A 23,586-nucleotide genomic window follows, 5' to 3' on the forward strand; every position below is an offset into this window, starting at 1 on the left:
GCTTCTAGGCAGTATGTGATCAGCTGCAGAAGTCCGAGTGCCTTCAGAAGGCACTGGTAACATCCTTTAATATTCAGGGAAGCAAAGCAGCCACTCATAGACACAGTACTGAGCACAGGTGCCCATGTGCTGTCACTGTGCCCTGAAAGAGTGGTCTCAGTGAGAAGAGACCAGGAGGTGCTGGACAGCCAGCTAAATGGACCCAGTGCAGGACACAGCTGAGCCCATCAGCAGGGGGGCATTCTCAGAGGCACCACCAACTGTTTTGTACCCTGGAGACACAGCACCTACAAAGAAAAGAAGCTGAAACAGGTAACCACCAATAATTCAAATTCTGAGGGTTTTACCTTGCTTGCTGCTAGGCTCCAGTCTCCTTTGAATGCCCAAGTTCTGGATCTAGACAACATTTTTCTAGGCATTTCATCATTTCTCTGCTCCTACAACATTACTCTATTGAGGAGCATATACACACAAATGAGAGCTCCCACCTGCATGCCATGGAGTTTGCAAACATCTGTGCCTGAGCCACTTAAAGCTGCCTGAAGAATTTGAGCACAGTATTCAAACTGAAACTAAATGATCATTTATCCTGCTCTGGTACACCCTTCATTCTTTGGCAGGGATAACAGGTATCCAGTGCGAGCCAGTCAGATGAAATCATTACAGGAGCTTTACAGAGCTGATTGCAGTACCAAGGTCCACAAACAAAGGCTTGGCAGCCCTGACTGCTAGAACAAATTGCAAGGAAAGATCTGAGTCTCCTTCACAGCCTTTGCTTGTTCCAGTGCTGTTTTCAGACCATGGTTGCTCTTTGTACGCAGTAACACCCGCCAGACCCGTTCCTAAAAAAATGCTCCCAACGCATTTTCTCTCAAATCCCATTGCAGGAGACTCATGAGATCCAGCACTCCTCAGAGACTTCTTTGGACGTAGCTGTCCTTTTACTCCCCTCTGCACAGCAGTGTGCTGCTGCTGCCATGGTGCAAGAATTTGAAGTTTGTGGATTTGAAGGGTTTGAGGGGAAATGACAGGGGTGGAGGAAAAATGGAAAGGAAAGCACAGAAGTGGGGGGGGATAATGTTTCCAGGCAGCTTTTCTGCATCGCTCCCCCACCCCTGTTCCCTTTCTCCTTACTCGGCAGACTCCTGCCAGCTCCCCTGCCAAGACGCAGGGCTCCCAGTTTGCCCTGACATTAGCTTTCAAAATGTCTTTCTGTGCACTGCTTTCACTTTCACTTGCTCAGTTTCTGCTCCTTGCAGGGATTTTCCACTCACCAACTAACCCCAGCTGGAAAGAAACAGAAGTGAAACACTTCATAAAGCAGATAGATAAGAACAGTTCTCTGGCAAGGCAGGGAGTGTTCTTCACCTTCTCCTGAATCAGAGAATCATAGAATCAACCAGGTCGGAAAAGACCTCCAAGATCATGAAATCCAATCATTACCCCAGGACTGCCAATTCCACCAGTAAACCATATCACTGAGGGCCTCGTCTACACAGATTTTGAACGCTTCCAGGGACAGTGATACCACCACTTCCCTGGGCAGCCTGTTCCAATGCCTGACCACCATCTCTGTGAATTATTTTTTCCTAATATCCCATCTAAACTCCCCTGGTGCAGCTTGAGGCTGTTGCCTCTTGTCCTATCACTTGTTACTTGGGAGAAGGGACAAACATATTAAAAGCAACTCTATGCCACATTTTCTCATGTATGTTTCTCCCTTATGTAGAAGGACAAATTAATGGAGATACAAAACACAGCTTACAGTATGACTAACTGCAAACAGATATCTTTCTAGCAGACATTAAAGCCAAGCCTACAGGTATTGAAATCCACAACTTTTTCTTTCCCCTTCCCTCCCAGTTCAGTGGCACCCCAGGAAAGCCCAACACACACTGCCTCCCCAGCTCCCATACTCACAGTCCCAGTTGCCAAGCTGCTCAGTCACCACCCTGGGAGCCGAAGGCACCAGCCGTGAGCTCACCAGTCAGAAGAGCCTCTGAACCTTTGCACCACACGTGAAAAGTCCCCCTGGTGCAATCTGACCTTCAGAAATAAAATACAACCTGTCTGCAAGAGTTTCCCACGAACTCCAAACTGCATGTCTGTAACTCACCGTCTCTCTCAGAGTCTCTCTGCAGGATATCATGGATACCTCTTCAGTAGCCGCTGACCTTTAGGAAAGGGAGTTGAGTAATGCTTCCGGTTATTGCACCACATGCATGCACATCTGCCAGGCATGAGCAGACTGGCCAGGCACAGCTGATGTTTTTGACAGATGCATTAGTAAAATTAATATCCCTATGAACCAGTGTAGTTTATCCCTGTGAAATGGCATAGTTTATCCCGAACTGTTCCTGACGTCACTCACCAGGACCTACCATGAGCCAATTCTTTCCAGTGGCTGGAGATATTCAGGACTGTCTCTTTTCACTATTACTTCTGGGAGCAGCTTCTGCTGAAGATCGTTCTTTGACAGCCAAAAGCTGGAGTTTCCTTGCAAAGCAAACCCCAAATTTCAATGCAGAAAGTGGGTGCATCTCTTAACACACTCTCCCAGTTGGTTATCTCACTGTCTGGGAGTGCTGAAATATGCAGCGCTGCATGGAGCAACCCAAACCAGTGCAGAGCGAGCAGAGAGCCCTGTGGGGCAGGCTGTCAGCCCCCACAGAGCTCTGTACCATCCCTAGTATTTGTATTTCTTTACCTTGAAGGCTGAAGCCTCTGCCCTGTTCTTCCTGCATGGATATTAGAGAAATGTTAGGAGCTTATCTGTTTGACCTCCAGCCTTTCAGTCTAAAAAGTTGACTGTTTCGCCAGAAAGCTGTGAAACATAAAGCTTAACAACAGGTCAAGGAGTACTAACTATGTAAACTTGTTCAGCTGCAACCTTTATTTATTCTCTTGGTTACACAGACCATATTCAGCTGAATTGCCCAGAACATTTTTATTTCCTGATGATCTAGTCAGACCACATCAGTGATGGCTGAAACACATCAATCTCTGTTTTAGTTTCTGGAAAGGCTGCACTCTGATTGCATTTTATAGACACAACATTAAAACCCACCCCCCCCGAAAACAAACCCCAAACAAACAAAAAAAAAGGTCACAAATGTGATTAAGAAGTTGAACTTTGTTTCTTCCCCATCTGGCCTTTCTTGACTGGCTTTTGACCTCCCATATAGTATCTGGTTCTCAGCTCCAAAATTGCACATCTTATGCTTCCCTTTGACTGATGAGATTTATAGGATCAGGTCCCACAGGTTCACTTTCACATATGTGAATTCTGTAGTAAAATACTCTCCTGAACTGAAGCCAAGAGCTTCAGCAGGCATGAGATATCAGCTCTAGGAAAAACATTCTGGCTTAGTAGAAAATGTTTACATGGCTTTTCTGGCAGCAGCACACCATCCTCTAAACACACAACTCACCACAAACTGGAAACAAGCTCACTGTGAACTGATACTTCGTGAGCACCATGGGTTTTAGTTTTGTCACTTTCAACTGCAATGTCACCTGCAGAGCTGCTGAACCTCTGATTTCTAACTGTGGTACTGTATCTGTCTGCTTTTCCAGTACCTGATAGGTCTTAGAACAGACATCCTACACATAGCCCTGCAAGACTATATGCCTGCATAGTCAGCAGAGGCACCTTAGTGTTGTTTCCTTGCATGCATCAGATGATTTATCATGCATAAAATAACCATTGTCCGATGGGCAGGAATACTTATTTCTCCACTCAGGAATTTCAATTCTTATTTCCTTTTCCTCTTTGGAAGAAACAGACAAGAGAAGGGGCGCTTCCCTGCTTCACCCTTTCCATGTGTTTATCTTCAGACACACAGAAGCCCTGTTGCAATTTCGGACTGCTCCAAGGTTTGATGCATATGAGTGCTGATGGTACAGTGTGGGCACACTGTGCTCACAGGAGTCCTGCAGCACAGGACCAGGCTGGTAGTACCTCATGTTTCTATCTCAAGATGTGGAAAATCCCCCCAGCCAGTAGTTAAATGGATGGACTCAGACTATGTTTGGGTGATGGGGCTCACCTGGTCTTTCAAAGGTTGATCTTTTGCAGGCTGGTTCCCCAGCCACCCACACCAGAGCCTGGTCATGAGGATACTGCTGGAAGGTGTGCCAGGAGGTTCAACTTCAGCAAAGTCCAGTGCAAGGGGGGAGCAACCCATGTCTGGGAGCCTGGAAATATTTCCATCTCTCATTTGAAATCACATTATCATTTAAAGCTGGTACCTTTGAGTAGGTTGTGGTGGTTTTCCCAGTAAGACTGGATTTCCTGTTGGACAACATCCAGCAGCTTCTAAATTCAACTGCAGGAGGGGAGGGGAGAAATAGGCAACCAGCCGTGCAACCACAGTGCTGCTATCCCAGCTTAACTCAGCAAAGGAACAGGAAGCAGTCATAACAAGAAAAATTATTCTCAATTACTTTGAAAAAACCCCAGACAAAACCAAAACAAAAATCCAAACCAAACCAAAAAAACCCCAGCCTTAACTTATGTAGTTCCAAATCTTGATGGTGAATTTTACAAGCTTCAGTAGATTACATTGGGTTTGTACTTTGGCCTTACTCTAAGTACATAAATGTTTGATACAAAAGATTAAAAAAGCTCCATGTTCTGCTATTCCTCTCTCCAGCAGCCATTAGAGGAGTCTCAGCATACTGGTTCCCATCTTTTAGAAAAAGACTAACAATTAACTGATTGGGAATAGTCAGTTGCTGTTTTATCTGGACATAACATTGACACATTTATAATGAAAACCAAAGTAATCCAACAATGGAAACCTTTCTTATGTCAATAGTTCAAATAAGCATTTATGTATTGATTCAGCAAGTCATTTGACTGCATATTTGAAGTTAAAGCCCTGACATGAAGTCTTTATGTCTTCTTACAGCACCAAAAGATGCACACATTCAGGAATCTGCCCAAGCCTCATCTAACTAAAGTCTTGTCTAACTAAAGGAGAAAATGAATGTCGTTAGAGTTGGGCCAAAATCTGAGTTTTCAACTTCACTGGTGAAGACCAGGGCTAGGGAGGTAGAGGAAAGATCAGGATCTACTTTATTATATTCTTGTTAATATTTAGCTGGGTTGTTTTTTTTTTTTAATGTGTTCATGCATTTTGAAAGGTCATTTCAAAAAATAAAATTTTAAATTGAAAATTTAAATTTCAAAACAAAATAAGCTTATTCTGCTTATGTAATAAAACAAAGCAAAACATGCTCATTTTGCTTTGTTAATAATTAAATTTCAAAGGGTTTGCTTTCTGGTGAACTAAGTTTAATCCCCCTGCTTCCTAATTTCCAATTCATCTCCATTAATTCTAATTTATTCTCCCACACACATTTCCATTCTTAATACTTGTTCACACCATGGCTACTACAACACAGTACTGGTTTGAAACCTGCATTTGGCTTCCATGTATTGGACTCTAAGGTCTGCAACACACTCCCTCCCTCAATTTGCCAAGTTAGAAAACTAAAACATAGTGTGAGTATACACACACACTATTTTACTGAGGAATGGGCTAGGCTGCAAAATAGGATCTTGGTTTTGAAGACACCCTGAAGGCAAAGCAAGCTCATTTCACAGAAGTAGATTGTTCTGCTAAAAAAGAGAGGGGCAGAAACAGATGTGATGCACTCATCCCAGTCCCAATCAGCAAACTTAGGAAGACTTGCAGCAAGGTTTTGGCTCAGGCTCATCCTCATTTGCAGCAATTAAAAGAACAGTAGCATGGCCTGCTTTGTAGGATCAAAGGTATCAGAAACGAAGTGACTTGATTTTACATTCTCATGTGAGTTCTGATGGTTTTCTCAGTAAGTCTTGATTTCTTGTTGGACTACTTCCAGCAGTAACTGTAGTTTATGTGTAAGATAATCTGAAAGAGGGGGGAAAGAAAAATGTTTAGTCCCGAGGAAGTCTTGAGATATGACTGAAAATCAGAGCATCAGCTGTTGGCCGGAGCTCCTTATGTTAGCAGATCACTGTATCAGTGTTCTTGCTTGCTGTATGTTTTCTTCAGTTCAGTGGTTACAGATACACCACAGCCCAACACCAGATCAAAAGAAAAAAGATTCATAAATGAAATCATAAATTAAACTCAAAACTGGACTCCTGTTTCTGAAAAGGCTATGCCACCAGAGCTACACCCAAAGGAAATCCATGCTAGACATTGCAAATAGTGGAGATGTCTCCCAATCACACACCCACATCTGTGCCACAAACACATCTGTGCCACAAACACATCTGTGCCACAAACACATCTGTGCCACAAAAATCCTGGCTTCTTCACCAAACAGATAGCCCTCAGGCAGCACTGCCTTCTCCTACTAGTCCTCTCCCCAGCCTTTCAGTAAGTGTATTTGGGCACGGATTTACAGTCTCTGCCTGTCAGTCTCTCCATCCTAACTTCTGATCTTATTCCTCAGTGTCAGGCAAATTTGACTGAGAGGTGGTGATCCTGAAGATATCATAAGTTTAACAGAACCCAAGGGTTGCGGTGTGAAAACCCTCCCTGTTGCCTGTTGATAAACATCAGCCCTGTCTTTCTTACAAGAAAAAATCAAGCTCACTTGTCAGTATATTCACCAACCAGGCAGACCCAGTCCATGCCTGGCTGCCAACGACCACAGATGATCAGCACAGGAAGGCAGCACAGCCTACCCCCTTAGCTTTTTGGCTGCAGAGGCTGTGTCTTGAGAAAGGCATCAAAGGAGTGGTAGGGGTCACAATTTACGTTTCTTGAACTCTTTTGGTCATGGTGCAACTTGCATTAGAGATGAGCCCTGAAACCAAACCAACATCCCCACCCCTGTGTGCGTTTTTAGGTCCACAATACTCAACCTCAAATGCATACTTACATAATGGGCTACGGAAACAATCTGACATTTGCTTGTGGATTATGAGGTAGTAGACTGGAAAACCGCTTAAAACTATGGCGCATCCAATGCTAATGTTCACAGGGTCTGAGTAGAAAGACATTGCCACTGTGAAGAGGCAGATGATGGTAAAAGAGATGGGAATGAACAGGGGAACCTGGGGAAAAGAGCACAGAAGACTCTCAGGAAAAACTGATAGCTGTAGGGAATCAGCCTCCACATGTACCAGTACACACCATATTCTCTTCTCCATCTTAAAGAAGATGAGAGAAATCACATAGCTGCCCTGCTCCCTGCTTCTGTACAACCAGTTGCAAATTAGTAGAATGCATTGAACAAAAATTGACATGTACCACCTTCGGAGCCCAGTGTGCCCTGTGAGATGCATGAGTCACATGAATCAAAGTATATACCTCACAAGCAACTGGAAGCCAAGCAGGTGGAGAAGGCAGCTATACCCCATTGCTTTCTGAACGCACTGCTCCTGTACATGCACATGCACACATACTGATTTGTCATGTGTGGCAACTACTGGTGGAAAATCTGAAGTCAAGAGCAGCAGCAGCACTTTCAATCAAACTATTTTTCAGTTATGACACTCGAGATTCATTTTAACCTGCCTCCATCACATAGAGTGACCAAAACCAGACTCCCTATCTTCATAGCATCTGCATTAAGACCATGAGTTTCAACAATACCTTGATGAAAAGGCTAAAGAAGCAGTCAGCACTTCAGCCTTGCCCTGTTGGTTGAGCCAATTTCTCTGACTTATTTGGAGAGTAAAGTGGAAGACTGCAATAAATAATAGAACTGTGAAGCATTCCCTCAGTCTTCAAATCCAACCTCAGCCAAGTTACTCTTTGCCAAGGCTGATGAAATGAAGGTGCTGCTGGTCTCATCTAGGGTGGCAATCTCTTTTCTGGTAATAGAAATCCTATTTTGGACCATGCCAAGCCCGAAGACATCAGTTGCTCTAGAGGTGCCATCCAGCCACCAAACTTACTTGCTCTTGCTGTCTTTCCAGATGGATCATCCCCTTCCAGCCTCTCCTGTGCACACACACTCATGCTGCACATCTGCTTGAAAGGTGTGCAAGAGCACTACTTCCTCCTCTTTCCGGTGTTTTCTCACAATTTTTAAACTCAAAATGCTATAGGGGAGAAAAGTACCAGCAGAACCGCAAGTATTTTATGCTTCGCTCTCGTAAGCCTGTGGCAGAAGACGACCTGTATCTGTCCACTAGAGCGCAGCACATGCCCACACCACCTGCGTTCAGCTCTTCCAGATGGCTTATTTCAAGGGGTTATAGAAATTAGGGAGAGAAAAAACCCAATCAAATGGACCAAATTTCCAGCATTTCCCTCCCTCACTTAATCCGCCTTTGTGAACCGTTAAAATCCTAATTCTCAGCTAAACCATGACATCTGTCTAAAATAAATGGGGCAAAATGTCAGCAACTGAAAACATCGCCAGTGCTATCCACTAATAAACTTCCCCTAAGAGCCTGGTTTAAAAGAAAAAGTTATTTAAATTCTGTTTCTGGGCGAGTACACGAATGCAGCCAGCCATCAAACTGGAAAGCTACAAGGTCTCTGCAAAACACACTGTCTCCAGCAAAGACCAAGAAGAAAACTCACCCTAAACTTTTTCATCAGGCTTTGAACAGCTCGGGGAGGAGCCCTGGGAGATGCAGGAAGCATTTCTGTCCCGAGCTTCCAACTGACCAGAAGCACAGAGTCTGTGAGCAAAGAAGTCTCCTCTCCCATGCAAGAGCTGGCTGGAGGCACCAGATGGGAACAAACTGCAAGCCGAACTGCACCAGCCAAACACCTTCTGCACATTATGTGTCAATAGAAAAGGTGCCCTGAGCAAAAGAAAGCTGCTCCAGCACCAACTCCAGCATCTCCCACCAATGCAGAGGATTCCAGCACCCAGCAGCATGAGAAAAGCCACCAGAGGGGCTCAGCTGAGGCTAGGGAAAGGTATGAGAGGACAAGGTGCCTTAACACTTCATGGTACACATTTATCTGCTGTGCACACCTTCAGTGTTGTGGCAGCAACAGTTGCACACAAGCTGCTCTACACTGTGCAATATTTTTGTGCCAGCAGATGATTCCCCTCAATTCAGGTTTGCTCCCAGGATTCTTCTGGCCATCCTCTTTTCCTTGTGGCTTGACTCCCTCCTACTTCTCAGCTAGAGCTGAGACTTACCTACCACTGAAATAATAGCCAGGCAAGGGCCCCTCCTTGCAGCCCATGACAGATGAGTGTCCAACTGCCTTCTGTGCATCTCTTGGTTCCCAGCCTGAAACTTTGCCCCCCTGGAGCAGGCTGCCGTTTTACAGATGTGACTGCTGACACTATGTAGAGCCAGCTTTATAGAACTGATCACATCTGGCTGTTCACACACACCAACTAATAAGAGCTCCCCACATGCCTTCCTGAGCAATAGGGATTAAGACTCCTTAGAGCATAAGGGCAACCACAACCATGCAATGCTCTAATTATTAGCAAATACAAGGGAGAAATGTCAAGTCTATGGATTCCTGAACGTTAGACACATGCTGTGTGTTACCTTGAATGGACTTTGCAGCTCTGGGTGACGGCAGCGATGAACAATGAGCCCAAGGGTGGCTAATCCTATGAAAAGCCATCGGGAGAAGCTGAAGAAGTTCAGTAGATGGTAGATATCTCCGATACACACCATGGTAGTAACTAAAGGGAACTGAGCATTGTGAAAATGAAATACAGTCATTAAAGCCTTACTGTGGTCCTCGGACTAGAAAAGGGTAATATGGATAACCTCCTCCAGTCCCCCTGCAATCACAGGCAGCTACTTCACAGCCCAAACATTTCAGAGGTCAGAAAGCTTTATAAAACAGTGTCACAGACTGAAGGCAAAAGGCCTAAACACACTATAATGATGTGTTACAGAAAGGAGCAATCCTTTCAAGATCAATAGCATCTTTGATGCTTTATGTCCCAAGCATGCATGATCCGAAAGATTCCACTGCCAGCACAAAGGCTACCTACAAAGATCTCTAAGTTTTTAGCAGGTCAGCCAACATGCAGAAGGCACTGCAGCACAGTTAGGATGGAGCTGGACCATTTCTGGGGGAAAAAAGGAAACCATAAAGCCCACCTGAGAGCATCTCTGCAAATGCTCCTTCTCTGCATTTCCACTACACCTGGGAATTTCAGTTTTCCAAATACCAAAGCCAACGAGGTGTTTTCATAGGACAACATCAATAAGCAACTGTGGCAGATGGTAGGGGAGCACTTTTAAAAAACTGCCCAAGGCTACAAGGCAGGGACTTTGAGACAGCGGGTTGGATACTGCTGCTGGCACAAGAGGACTTAATACTTTGCAGCCATTTTCAGTATTCCTCTTTCATTGTTTTTCAGAGGCTGACTTAGTGTCAACGTATTTTAAAACTCCTCAGCTTCCACAAGCTTTGCAAGAAAGACAAGACTGCAACACAGTCAGATCTCCTTACCATTAACATGACAGCAGGAAGGGGTGTATGCCTTCGGATGTGGATCATGGAGAAGAGAGGAGGCCACTGTCCTTCCCTGGAAGCAACAAACAGGGTCCTAGGAAAAGACAGGGAGCCCTGTGCATTAGCACCACACTTCCAGACTAGAAACAAGATCACAGTCACTGGGTTGACCTGAGGCCACAAGGTACTGTTCCCCAGCACAGGTTTGGCTTTAGCCACATTTTGGAGCACTTGGTGGAAAAGCCCAGTATTGAATTTCCATACCTCTCCCAGGACAGCTCAACTCAGCACAGAACCCACCAGCAGGACCACTGCCACCATCCCCTCAGGTGGCCAGTTAGCAGAGAGAGACCTGTGGGCAGGTCCAAAGTGACCATGAATGAGCCCAGACAGCAAACAGAAGCAAGAAAGTTTCTTGCCATCAGAGAAGGGGCTAGTTTTTCCAGTAGGGAGTGAAGGGGTCACAAACTGCAATTCTTCATGAGAGAAGATCATGAATTTGTGAAGAGGGATTGTCAGTCTTGCTGTCTATATTTTTCTATATGCATAAAAATATATATATTATATATTCAAATATATATATATGTAAAAGAAAATAAAGTGCAGTTTCCACAAATAATAGAGAGATTTCAATCCTCTGGCCAGCTGCTGGAGAATATAGCTTGGCATACTGCCGAGAGGCCAGCTACAAAATGACAGAAGAGATCCCCTTGCCTGCATCTCTCCTTTGACTCACGAAAGGGCAATTAGGGAGAAGACATTGCATCTAATTTTATAAATTTAATATCCCCAAACAAACCATGCCAGAGCATCAGCTGGGCTGGAGCAGGGCCCAAAGCAGCTGGGGCATGAGTGTAAAATTGGTTTTATTGCTGTCTCTGTGGTTTTGCAGGGGTATGACTGGCCAACAGCCAGAGAGGCCCCATTACTATTTATATGGCCCTTCTGCAGTGATTATGTTAATAGTGCAAGATGGGGGAGAGAAAGGAGATAAGGACATGCAGAATCTCTGTGCTGCCCAGGGACTTCTCACCCTCAAAGAAAACTAGGATCTAGAGGAGCTAATGGGGAGGATTCTCTCCACTTGTATATAATACAGGACTTCAGGGTAGTGGATCAAATAACTCATTACCTTCTGTACTATGATACATCCCTTTCATATCAAGGGATTTTTCCTTTTGCAATCGAAGCTGTGAAACAGAACTAGTTCCAGAGAGTTTGCTCAGCTCCTTGGGACCAGCATGATGTGCTTCTCTCTGGGCTCTGCCCTTCTCTCTAATTTCAAGGCTCCCATAAGCACATGCAGTGTAGCAGCCAGTGAAGCTGGCAAGATATTTTTTTCATGGAACAAAGTTCTTCTGATTGCTACAAGACTTGCTGAGCCTCAACTATTGCTTAGGAATAGCTTGTCCCTGATAACATTTTGCTGACCTCAAAGCAAAGTCCTCAAGGGAGAGTTTGCCTCTGGCCAGAGATCCTCACAACAGAAGGACCTTGTGCCCTGTAGTGGAGCAGCTGAGTGAATGTAGCAAAAGACAGTCTCTCTGAGCAGCTGCCAACAACAACAAAGCCTCCAGTTCACCAGAAACATTGACATTTCACTTTAAACTAGGGATTTAAACTGAAGCAGGGGGGAAGAATTTAGAATATTTGTTTGTGACCAGCCCTAGACACCAAAATGTGGACCTGGCCAGAAGTAGATAGGGTGACTCTTAGCCAACAGAGATCATCATGTAGTTGACATCCCAGCAGTCAAAGGCCTTATTTTCCCTCATGGGCAGCTAAAATGTTACTGCATGGATGGGCAGTTGCACAAGTTGCTGGTGTTTCCCTCCAACAAAATAAGCCAAATAAAGTAATAAATTCTTAGGGACACAACCTTGAAAATGTGAAGATTCCTCCATTCATGGTTCCAAAGCAGGACAGCGAGACAAGGATAGGGATCACGGAAGTCAAGCTTTTGAAGGCTTGCTGCGCAAAGCTCTGGAGGAAGAGCAAATGTGACTTTGGGAACATGTGATCTCCAGGCAATATCAGATCCAAAAGAGAAAAAATTCCTCCACTGAAGGACTAAAACATACCACATAAATCTTGCCTTTTCTACTGTCACTGCAGGTAAAAGGAAATTCATGGTAGTCCTGCAGAGAAGGACTTGGGGGTGTTAGTCAATGAGAAAATAAACATGAGCCAGCTTCAGTGTGCACTCACAGCCCAGAAAGCCAACCGTATCCTGGGCTGCATCAAGAGGAGTGTGACCAGCAGGTCAAAGGAGGTGATCCTGCCCATCTACTCTGCTCTTTTGAGACCTCACTTGGAGTATTGTGTGCAGTTCTGGTGTCCTCAACATAAAAAGGACATGGTACTGTTAGAACATGTCCAGAGGAGGGCCACAAGGATGATCAGGGGACTGGAGCACCTCCCGTATGAAGACAGGCTGAGAAAATTGGGGCTGTTCAGCCTGGAGAAGAGAAGGCTGCGTGGAGACCTCATAGCAGCCTTCCAGTATCTGAAGGGGGCCTACAGGGATGCTGGTGAGGGACTATTTATTAGGGACTGTAGTGACAGGACAAGGGGTAACGGGTTGAAACTTAAACAGCAGAAGTTTAGACTGGATATAAGGAAGAAATTCTTTACTGTGAGGGTGGTGAGGTACTGGAATGGGTTGCCCAGGGAGATAGTGAATGCTCCATCCCTGGGTGTGTTCAAGACCAGGTTGGATGAAGCCTTGGGTGATATGGTTTAGTGTGAGGTGTCCCTGCCCATGGCAGGGGGGTTGGAACTAGATGATCTTGAGGTCCTTTCCAATCCTAACTATTCTATGATTCTATGATTTTCCATTATCTTTCAGGCAAGACTAGAAGAAGTTACTGTTACCCAATAATCCAGAGAAATGAGAAAGCAATAAAGCATTTTATGGGCAAGCCATCTCCAAAACACTTGCCATGACCACCCCTTTAGTATAAGCTGACCACACTGAAGGAAGGTAATGGTAGGGATGACGACTCACCACAGCCACAGCAGGAGAAGCCAGAACATCTCGTGATTCCAAGACTGTGTAATAAGAGACATTGGTGAGCATATACCCCACAATTACTGTGATCACGGACACGATGACAGCCAGGGGGATGTTTCTACAAGAAAGGGGAAGAGACACACACAAAGAACAAGCTCTTATCCCTTGTTATGCACAGTATTACTTCAGATTGCAGCTGGCATTGTTTAGATGAACCCACAAACTTATTCCCTCTCATGCTGCATTTGTGAAAGCCATGGTACCCCAGAGACTGGTAACCCAAAATGACTTCTTCCCAGCCTTACCGTTCAGGTCTGACCAACTCTTCACGCACAAAGCTGGTCTGGAACCTGCATGGTGGGAACAGACAGGGACAGAGTTTGAGCCATGTCTGGGACACCAGTCTGCTGCCCATGAAGAACCCACCCTTCACACATACCAGCCTGAATATGCGAACATGCCTGCATAAAAAGCCAGGGGAAGCTTATCCAAAACCAGGGACTGCCTGTCAAAAGCATCCTCGAAGTTCTCAGTGTGCCCTACAGAAGAAATAAACAATGGACACAGAGCAAAGAAATGTCAGAGATAAGCTTCCTTCCCACAGGATAACACCTCTTGTACCTCTTGCCCAGACCAAGGAAGAGTGTTTGTGAGTTCCTTGGAGCCAGGTATTCAGATTCATTTAATTGCTTTAATTTGCAGTGCTGTGCCAATGCATTTACTTCACAGTGACAGAACAGGTATTCCCATCCAGCTACAGGAAATTGTGGAGATGAGCGGACCCAAGTTGTCCTCGTCCTTTCTTTACGTCCAAAGTTAATTTGCTGGGTTGACCCCCTTTTTGTCCCCCACAGCTCCCTAAGCAGCTGGATGCACACTCCACTTTGATGTGGTGCAGCCAGCAAGGCAGCTAATTTGGCTCTCACTGTGCTCCCTCCTGATTCTGCTGCCAAAGGGCTGACCCCAGCCCCACACTGGCCAGAGCATGGGAACCAGGGTGGAGGAGGGAGTGAGAGCCAGCAGCCTGCCCTCTGCTCTGACAAGATCCAAGTGTAACCAGAAAAAGAAGAAGGTGGCAGGGGAATCAGGGAAACCCATTTAAAAGCATAAAATCGACTTTTAAGGAAAAAAAAGAAAATAGTTTTGAATAAAATGAAACAAAAACATGGAAGTGGGACTATCGAGTTAGTTTTTTTTATGTTGTAAATTGCTGATAAGTGATGGTGCATAAGAAGGAGTTATTGTCTGCATTACATTAATGACTGATTTAGAGTCCCTTATGAATCACATTAAATACAACCTGTCATATTGAGGTCTCTTTGTGAATTCTCTCTCCAGATGTCACAGGCATTTATCCTCCTCACTGGAGGACGGGTGCCAGGGCTCCAGATTGTTGTTTAAAGGAATTCCTAACAATAATGGCTCAGGATTTCTAGCTGCAGGGCAGTCCTCCAGTTCAGAAGTGCTGCCAGCCCAAAGGGATCTTTGCATGTTCAAAAGAGCCAACGCCAGACATCAGAAAGAAACAAGAACGTGGAGCCTACTGCCTGTGTTGTTTTCTCTGCAGAGGAAGGTAACAGCATGAAGCAGGAGCAAGCTTTATCCCTTGAGTGGGAATGCCTTGGGCTTTTCTACAGACTGAGGCTTGGGTTAAAGCACTTAAAAATATTCTTGAATCATTCCCAAAAGATACCACTGGCAGGTTTGTTTCTTTTCCCCATTCGGGATGTGAATATGCAATCTAGTCTGCAGCTCTAACTTGGCAAAAACCCATTGTGTGTTTACTAAATTACCACTCTTCTCAATTAGAAAGTAAAAGCCATTAGCTTAAGCCACAGAAGGGTTAGAGATGCTGTCACCAGGGCTCAGCTCTGAGGGGTGGTAACTCATTACACAGCTGTGACTGGCTTAGGTCACCAAGAGATGTGGTCACACACCACTGATGTCCATCAAATTTGCACTGTTTTGGCAGGATTTCAAGACACACTGTAAACAGGCCAGTCTGATGCCAAAGAAAGACTGCCTGCAGAGGAAGGTGCCTCTGTGACCCTGGGCAGGCTCGCACTGCCTCAGGTACTGAGGCTCACTCAGATTTGGAGAAAGCACAGCTGAGCCAAGTACATAAGTGCAGTGATACAGCTTAGTGTCAACTACCCTCGTCTCAGCTCCCAGCTGATTCACACCCAGCACACATGCAGAGAAAGCTCCTGCCAGCTAAATGAGTAATACCTTGTCACTAGGGACTGATAAAAGCCATGTCAGGCGGGCATGTCGAGCACCCTCCCTCAGCCACACAGCAGCACACTTACCCTGGGCTAGCAGCATCATCCCTGGCACAATGATGAGTGCAAGAGCCAGGAGTTTGACAACAGAGAGAGCTGTCTGCAGCTGGCCACTCCAGGTGACACTCCAGGAATTGAGGGCGAGGATCATGTCTGGAGAGGAGACCACACTGCTACGCTGTAACCCTTGCTCAATGCATGCAGAAAAAAAATACAGCATCCCCCCTCTAGGGATGAAAGGGAGAAGAAGGCTGTGTCTTTGCAGAGAGAATGCTTGGGGTGAGAGATGTGAGAAAACATGACATGTGGTGCAGTATACAGCATTTGGAGGGGGAGCTGGGTTCTGCTTCTAAGTGGGACCAGGAGCCTGGCTCCTGTTGGGTGATCCATGCCTACCTAGGGGGAAAGTGGAGGTTTGCAGGAACATCTCTCCCAGCAGCCCCCTTTCACCAGTCTTGTGCCAGCACACACCAGCCAGAGCAGGCAGGACAGCTTCACAGGCTGGGTACATGAGGTGAGGATTTCAAAACCTTGGCCTTAAACCCTCAATCGGTGATATTTACACAATTATTCCTGAAGAACTGCTACTATGGTATTTGGCACAATCCTCCAACCTCAGGCAATAGATGGTAAATAGGGAGGCCTATTCCACTTTTTGGAGAATATAGTGGCCCAAAACCAGCATCCTTGGATAAAGAAGTTTTCGGTGGCCAAGAGGATAGAGATGGGGCCCCATCCCACAGTCATCCCAGAACATATTGCCCCATAAGTGCCGCTGGTGTGGGGCAAAGAGGCTCCAAGATTGGCAGCTCCATAACAGTTAGTACTTACAGTACCCCAGTAGAGACACAAGCTTCACAGCAGGGACGGGGGGTTCACAGGGGGCGAAAAATGGCTCCAGCATGTAGCTTCCAAATGCCAAAGAAATCACAGCACTGTTGGCAGGCCTGTGGAGGGAACCGAGCACAAGCTGTGGTCTGCAGACAGGGGAGAAATGGCATGATATAAAACAGCACAAAATTTTGGAGGGGAGGTTTCCCCAGCCAGCCTAATCCTGCTGACCCATGCAGATGGTAAATTCCCATTGAGTCTTTTTCATAGGTTTTTCTCAGTAAATGGGTTAAAAATCGCATGTTGCAAAAAGATTCATTCCCAACTTGAAAGCAAAAATTGAGATTAATCATACTGAGCAATGCATCTCAGCTTATGTGAAGGACACAGGTTATTGAGATATGAGGACTTTCTTTTTAAAGTTTTTTTAAAGTTGAAAAAGAAGTAATTTACAAGTTTTATAATATTATTTAAGTCAGGGCTGAGCCAGAAAGTTGTCTCCACAGGACAATCCTAGAAAGTTTCACAGGAAAACAGATCTGAAATAATACCATGGCTCTTGAAGGCTACCAGCTGCCACAGAAGAAGAGAGATGTTCTTCAACTACAGATCACACTGAACATTGTAACTATTAACTCATGATGCCTTCTTGTTTTATCACTGAAAAACTTTACAAGTTGTTCAAATTGTTTCTACTTTTTCCTTTAAAAACTGCCTAGACTGTTACCTGGCACAGTAACTTTGGGGTATTTTTAAATCATCACAGCATCCAGCAAAAGGCAAACAAACAAACAAACCCTCTTACCTAATAGCAAAAAACTCTGCCCACAGAAATAAGAAACTTGGCAAACGCCCTAGTGTCTCCAAAATGTAGATATAATGTCCTCCAGACTTGGTGATTCTTGTTCCAAGCTCTGCATAACACAAGGCACCTGTAAAAGTTCAGGTAGGAATGCACTGAGTAAATAATCCCATGGATTTTCTCCGTTCTGTATGACTTTTCAGGGATTGAATGAACCTGTTTAAAATAAGTAGGGAATTAGAGGAAGCAAATTTGGAATAGCAGAAATACTCTTCTCTATTTTTGTGTGCTACAGTGTTTTGAAGTAAGTTTTGAAGTAATCAACTTTTCTGTCAGATGAAAAGAAATTCTCCATTTTCTAGTTAATGATGCAACATTTCCATGGAAGTTATGTGGAAACATGACAGTGCACTAAGCTATAATATGTTCTCTTTGAAAAATGTCCCGAAGTTTGGATTCTCATTTCTCACAGTCTGGTGAAATGGTACTTCCCAGGCAGTTCCAGCAGCTCAGCTGACAGGCCGTGGCTGAACTGGTCATTTCAATCATGTTTTTGACCACAGTCCATATTCCTATGTCCTTATCTCATATCTTCACATAAATCCCTTCCTTCAAAGACACAAGAGAGAGGACCTGGAAGGACATCTGTCTTTCAGGTGAAGAGGGAAGACCTGGCACTGGAGGAAAACATAACCCCAATGGTGGAGAGCAAGAGAAGCTTCCACACGAGAGGCTCAGTTGGTCTTTTCTCACATGTCCATGTATGAGTGTACTGACAGACCCGGGGACTGCTTGCTCCTGTCTTAGCAAGTGCTCTGTGCCTCCTTGCCCCTGCTTCAGAGCCCAACAAGAAACCATGAGAGAGGTGAGCCATAGAAGACAGCTTAAAGCTTTTGGGAAAATAGATAGAAACCTGCATGCCTCTGCCTGTGCCAAAAAAAAAAAAAAAAAAAAAAAAAACACAAACTAAAAAACAAAAAACAAACCAAAACAAACCCATCTGTGTTTTCTCCATAGAGGAATTCACCATACCATTTGAACATATCCAAGTACAAATTCTAAGCCCCGCCTACACTGGATTCACTTGCGAGGTTAAACATCCTCTGTCCACCACAAATCTCAAAACACCTCACTTCTATGAGCAGAACTCCCCCTCTAAATGGGATTTGACCCTGTGGGGTGAGTCCATCTGTAGCTGTGCTATATACTTCTTTGCCCAGCTCAGATACTAGGAGTGGAGGGAGAGTGCAGAGGAACTCTGTGGTGATATGGCCATACTTCCAAGTCCAATGGTGATTGTGCTATATATGCAGGTCATGCCAGTGGTGAGGACCTCAATTTTTTCCCACCTCTCTATTGGTAAATCTGTGCAGAACCACTGTTCAAAGTGTCAAATAGAGAAAGGCATGTCATCTTATTTATTCCAGTGGGTCTCTTTACATGGTTCAAGTGTGCAGTTAAGTACTTTGCTGAACTTACGCTATCAGACTTGTATAAATGCTGTGTTTGAAAGAAAAGAAGCCTAAAAGAAAGCAGGCCTTTTCAATTTACTGCAAAAGACGTGCCAGAGAAATAATCAGGAGAAGTAATCAAGTTGATAAAAGGGAATAACACTCCAACAGATTTGGCTACAAAATACAATCACTTGATAAAAAGCCTCCCAAAGCCCTTCTAGCAGAGTCTATCAAAGAATGCAATGAAGAGAGGAAACCTTTCCACTTGTAAAGCAGAGCTCAAGTTATGTGATCATCACACATTATCATTTATTGCTCTGCTAAGGTAAAAGAAACACCATGCTCACATTATATTTTAAGATTTTCTTTAAGCAAAAGTGTATAATTTGCCAAAAAGTACATATAGGCTGCAACATGAAATATTGGTACACATATGCTAAGAGTAAGGACCACGCTTGTTGCCGTACTGACAATTGAATGTCTCAGTTTCTAAACTTGTGCATACATGCCACAGTACCTTCTTCCACATGGAGTATTTTTCCCTTGTTTTTTTGTTTTGGGTTGTTTGGGGTTCTCCACCTACTCCTCCCAAGTTATGACAGAAGAACTGTAAAGTCACAGACTGAAATAAACATCAGATTTCTCCCCAGAGCTGACAGATCTTGCAGTTCTCCTAACAGCACCTTCAGACAATTTCTGAGATGGTGATTTTATACAGTTAATAAAGGAAACTAAAAGCCACTCATTTTATCCATCACAACTTTAAGAGCTACAGTATTTCAGAAGAACTAAAATGAAACTGTCATCAAAAGTTAACCCTTTGTGATAAAAGACTGGTACTAAATGATGCCAGAAACCAAGCCACGGGTAACACACAGAAAGCAGGGCTGAACTGATCTGCTCTATCTCCTGCTCCAAGGCAGCATCGGACACTTCCAAACCATTTCTGGTTTTGCAGATATTCTATTTTGTGTTCCCCTTGTTTCAACAGACACCCAGACACCCATCCCTGGGTGGTAGATACTCTGCATCTCCCCAGGCAATATATTTCTCTATCCTTTCTGGCATATTAAGACTGTCACTTCTTGCCCTTTTCACAGTATCTATGAAAAACGCTGCACAGCCTTCAGACTTACAAGTGTCTTTTGGGTGCCTGCATCTCCCTTCCACATGATAGGAGCCCCCTTATTTTCTCCCAGCTTTCCTGGCAGAGACCATATTATCTCCATCTGCAGTCTTTGCCACCCCTCTGCCCTGGACATGGACATTATTTCATATTCACAACCATAAGTGCTGTGATTTTCTCTGTCACCCCAGTGAGATGATTTGAATGAAGACCCATGGTGACATACCAGCTTGTTATTTTTCTTTCTGCTGCAGCAGGAACAGGGAACTTCTGAATAATTTTTCTCCCAAGTTTTTGTACATAAAAATGTGCTACATCCCCTCACCTTCCAGTTGCTTAAGCAAAGGCTGACAAGGTTTACCACTCACCAAACATTGAGAGAACCCCACAGGCAAACCAGACAACCAGGGACAAACCCACGCTGCCAGAGTTTTTCAGCACTCCTTTTGGGGAGATAAAGATGCCACTGCCAATCATACTGCCGATGAGGAGTGAGAAAGCCCGCAGCAAAGTTATCTTTTTCCTCAGAAAGACAGGCTCTTGTTCCTTCTTGTCTTTCCCCATGGCTTTCTTCTAATCCCAGGATTAGAAGGTCATGCATTCAGAAGCTACAGACTCCCAAGTGTGCTTAAAGATCACCTGTAAGATGAGAAGAGAGTTAGGGATTCAGGGGTCGTCTTTTCCACACAAGATTTTTCACAGAAACCTGTCAAGATCTGTGGAATCTATTCTCCTCAGCTGCTGGATACATCAACCAAGTCACAGGTACTTATACTCAGCATCACCTCACATCAGTACAGCTCCTGAGAAGGACTGTTTTCTGCCTCTTATGCCAAGGAGCACAGAACATTGCAGGTTGCCTGCCACACTTCAGGGTATGATTGCCAAATCCAGCTCTGATACCCAGACTGGAACCGGCCAGGTTAGGGTTAATTTAATGGAAACTGATCTGGGGAAACATTGATACCAGCACACTGTCAGAAAGCAGATTTCAAGTTGCAAACCTAACAGTCAAAACCTTGAGGATTTCTGAGTTTAAATTTGCTTGTTTAGGGTTTTTTTTTTTTTTAGCTGCAAATTGCTCTGTTAGTTGGGACATACAGATGGGTTTTTTTTAACTTCCTATCCATCCTTGCTTAAATGAACAAACCCTGATTTTCTCACTAGAGCTTCATTTTATTAGTGTTCCTCAACATATTGTCAAACCTTTTCACTATCAGATTATTGAAGAGTCAGGAATAAGTACTGTTTACAATTGTAAGACAGAGGACAATCATCAATATCAGATGTGTCATTTCTTCTATTAATATAAACTTTCTTCATAATAACAGCAGGAGTGAAGCTTTCCCTAGGAAAGAGGGAATTTCAGACATTCCAGAGATCACATGAGTTGATCCAGATCTAGTTCTCTCATGCTACAGTAACCTCCTACTTTGCTGTCTTATCTCTCCAAGTCTTTTTCTCAGTCCTAACCTTGCACCTTCACCAAGAAACTCATCTTCTGCTTAGGCAGGTAGGATAAATTCACATCAGTTACTGTAGTCTAATTTGCAGTAGCAAACCTGTTTGTATTCCTAACACCAAGGTAGACATTTTACACTGCCAAGTAACAGCAGAGCTCATGGTAGAGCAGAGAGGACAGGTCTCGAGCAGATAATTTGGCTCCCATCCCTGCCACACAGCCACTCCAAGGCTCATACACTTGGCTTTAGTAGGTTTTTTTCATTACTCTAAGCCATTAAATTTCAGTATCATGAATATTTGCCCCTGCCCTGTAGCTGTATGCTACTGCAGTTACACTGTACAAGAGATCATATTTTGATGATTTCTTCAGTTATTTAATAATTGCAGTGGTGTGCCCAAAAGCAAGCAGCAGTCACCTATAGAAGCAGATCTAAGCAGCCAGAAATTACTTTCTCAATAGTCAGTGTTTTCCACCCTTAGATATAAATGGCCCCATAACACTGAGAGGACAGTTCTTGTTATCACTCATCCGCAATACCCCTTTGTATGTCCTGTATAAACTCAATAAAACTAAGGGCTTCTCTCCCCCACCCCCAGCTATTCCCCACCTGGAAACTGTCAGGAAGAAGCAGGGCTATCACTTTCTCCACACACATATGACCAGCACATGCAGAAAGCCCTCTCTCCTGCCAGCAGTGTTAACTGGTTTCTCTGAGATTGCGCCAAGCCTGCACAAGCATCTTCTCAATCAAAGCAGCCAAGTTTAGTTATTAAACCTCTAATGAGTCCCAGAAGACTCCTCAAGGCTCAGATGGGTCACATCAGCCTCCTCTGGTCCCACAGAGCTGTTCCTCAGAGTCCCAGAACTTCACAGGGCTGCTGAAGACAGCAGCTCCAGAGAGGCAGGGAAAGACCCCTGGGAGATAACTCCCCGAGCCGTCAGCTGCAGTTCCCTAAGACACTAATTAATTAACTCACATGAAATGCCGATATCATCTGGTATTTCTCAGCTGAAAGGAGAACTGTAGAGTATTCATTTGCAATGGTGAAACAGAGGGTTTATCGAATTGAACCCAACTGAAAAGAGGTGTTGTGCACAGCTATGTCTAAAATGCTGTTGTGAGATAATTAAAAGGGCACTTATCTGTTTGGCTGGGCTTTAAATAAAGCAGGTGCATTTAAAATCCATCAGGCCCCCAATTCTTGCTGGGATCCCAAAGCAGCAAAAGACAGCTCTTCTTTGCGGGCTCTGAAATTAAAGGGGGGGGGGGGGGGGGGAAGGGTGAAGGAAAAAAATTGGAGAGATCAGATCAAATTTACAGACCAGGTTAACGATCCAAAGTAAATACCAAACTCCATACTTCTGTCCACATGCCTCTTTTTTTTTTCTTAATACTCCTGCCATGCGAAAGCATTTGGAGATTAAACAGTCCAGTCCAGTAATCTATCAGGACTTGTTCCAGAAGCTCTTGAAGGAAGGAGGAAAAGAGTAACAGAAAGCTATTGAATAGCACTTCAAAGGAACACCTATCAGAGCCCACTGCCTGGAGAGACCATTCCTGCTTGCTCCACTTTCCAGCTACATTCCAGCACCAGGCACATTAAAATGCAGAGATGCTAATCCTGTGGCAATGCTTAAGAATATTCACAATATGCTTAGCACAAAGGAAATACACAAAGCTGCTTTTTGTTCACCCTCTTGACTTAAAGGATAGACTCAAATCCTTCTCCATTCCAAAATGCAGCACCTTTGCATGAGCTCATCATCCAATCCAGCAGGACTGGAGAAAAACAAACCCATTTCACAACTTCTCACACCTGCTGGATCTTTACTCTGTTAGTCTTTATCTTTACCAATTTATTTATTTTTAGTTTTAGCTGTTAGTCTTACCTCACAGGCACTGCAGCATGCAGATGAAGGAGACAAGCATAAAGGGAAAATCGTATTTGTTATTCGTGATGGTGTCTAGAGGCTCCAACACAGAGCAGGACCCACTGTGATCAGTACACAGGCAGAGTCGATGTTACACTGCTGAAAAGCTAGAGACATAAACAAGCAAGTTAGAAAAAGCAGAGGAGGAAGAAAGCATCATTCTCAGCTGGGCAACTGAGACCTAGAGCAACTAGTGACCTTCCTCCTCCTATCTCATGGGAAGCGTGTGGCATCCCTGAGAAATAAATCATACCTTCAGAATCTCAGTTCAATGACTTATA

General features: G+C 44.3%; 2 protein-coding genes across 5 annotated transcripts in view; both read right to left on the reverse strand.

Annotated features, from left to right (window-relative positions):
- PARP12 (poly(ADP-ribose) polymerase family member 12) overlaps positions 1-2,484 on the reverse strand; it is a 29,241-nt gene extending 26,757 nt beyond the window's left edge. For 3 of the 4 annotated variants that reach the window (XR_004080949.2, XR_004080948.2, XM_031051455.2), the window contains exons 1-3: positions 2,382-2,484; positions 2,117-2,174; positions 1,921-2,041 (exon numbers count right to left, since the gene is read on the reverse strand). The gene's annotated coding sequence lies outside the window, so the exon portion shown is untranslated. The remainder of the gene's footprint in view (positions 1-1,920; positions 2,042-2,116; positions 2,175-2,381) is intronic. The other variant, XM_031051456.2, reaches the window with a different exon arrangement.
- A 3,279-nt stretch (positions 2,485-5,763) lies between these two features.
- On the reverse strand, positions 5,764-20,472 carry LOC101873635 (cystine/glutamate transporter-like). Its single transcript, XM_005151747.3, has 12 exons — positions 20,277-20,472; positions 17,332-17,458; positions 16,527-16,642; positions 15,723-15,848; positions 13,853-13,952; positions 13,719-13,763; positions 13,408-13,531; positions 12,280-12,383; positions 10,398-10,494; positions 9,476-9,625; positions 6,883-7,057; positions 5,764-5,900 (listed from the first exon to the last, which is right to left on the reverse strand). Exons 1-12 carry the CDS (start codon positions 20,470-20,472, stop codon positions 5,836-5,838), a joined length of 1,425 nt encoding a protein of 474 aa, XP_005151804.2. The 3' UTR covers positions 5,764-5,835.
- Between the last annotated feature and the right edge of the window lie 3,114 nt (positions 20,473-23,586).

The sequence above is a fragment of the Melopsittacus undulatus genome, chromosome 5 (assembly GCF_012275295.1).
Source record: "Melopsittacus undulatus isolate bMelUnd1 chromosome 5, bMelUnd1.mat.Z, whole genome shotgun sequence".
Lineage (NCBI taxonomy): Eukaryota > Metazoa > Chordata > Aves > Psittaciformes > Psittaculidae > Melopsittacus > Melopsittacus undulatus.

Excerpts from the sequence above, each read along its gene's own strand:
- LOC101873635 (XM_005151747.3), bottom strand. The coding sequence starts at position 20,472 with ATGGGGAAAGACAAGAAGGAACAAGAGCCTGTCTTTCTGAGGAAAAAG. Across the intron at positions 13,953-15,722 it reads GATGATGCTGCTAGCCCAGG|GGCACACTGAGAACTTCGAG; the intron begins GTAAGTGTGCTG and ends TTTCTTCTGTAG. Across the intron at positions 12,384-13,407 it reads CTTCTCCTGCTGTGGCTGTG|AGCTTTGCGCAGCAAGCCTT; the intron begins GTGAGTCGTCAT and ends CTCTTCCTCCAG.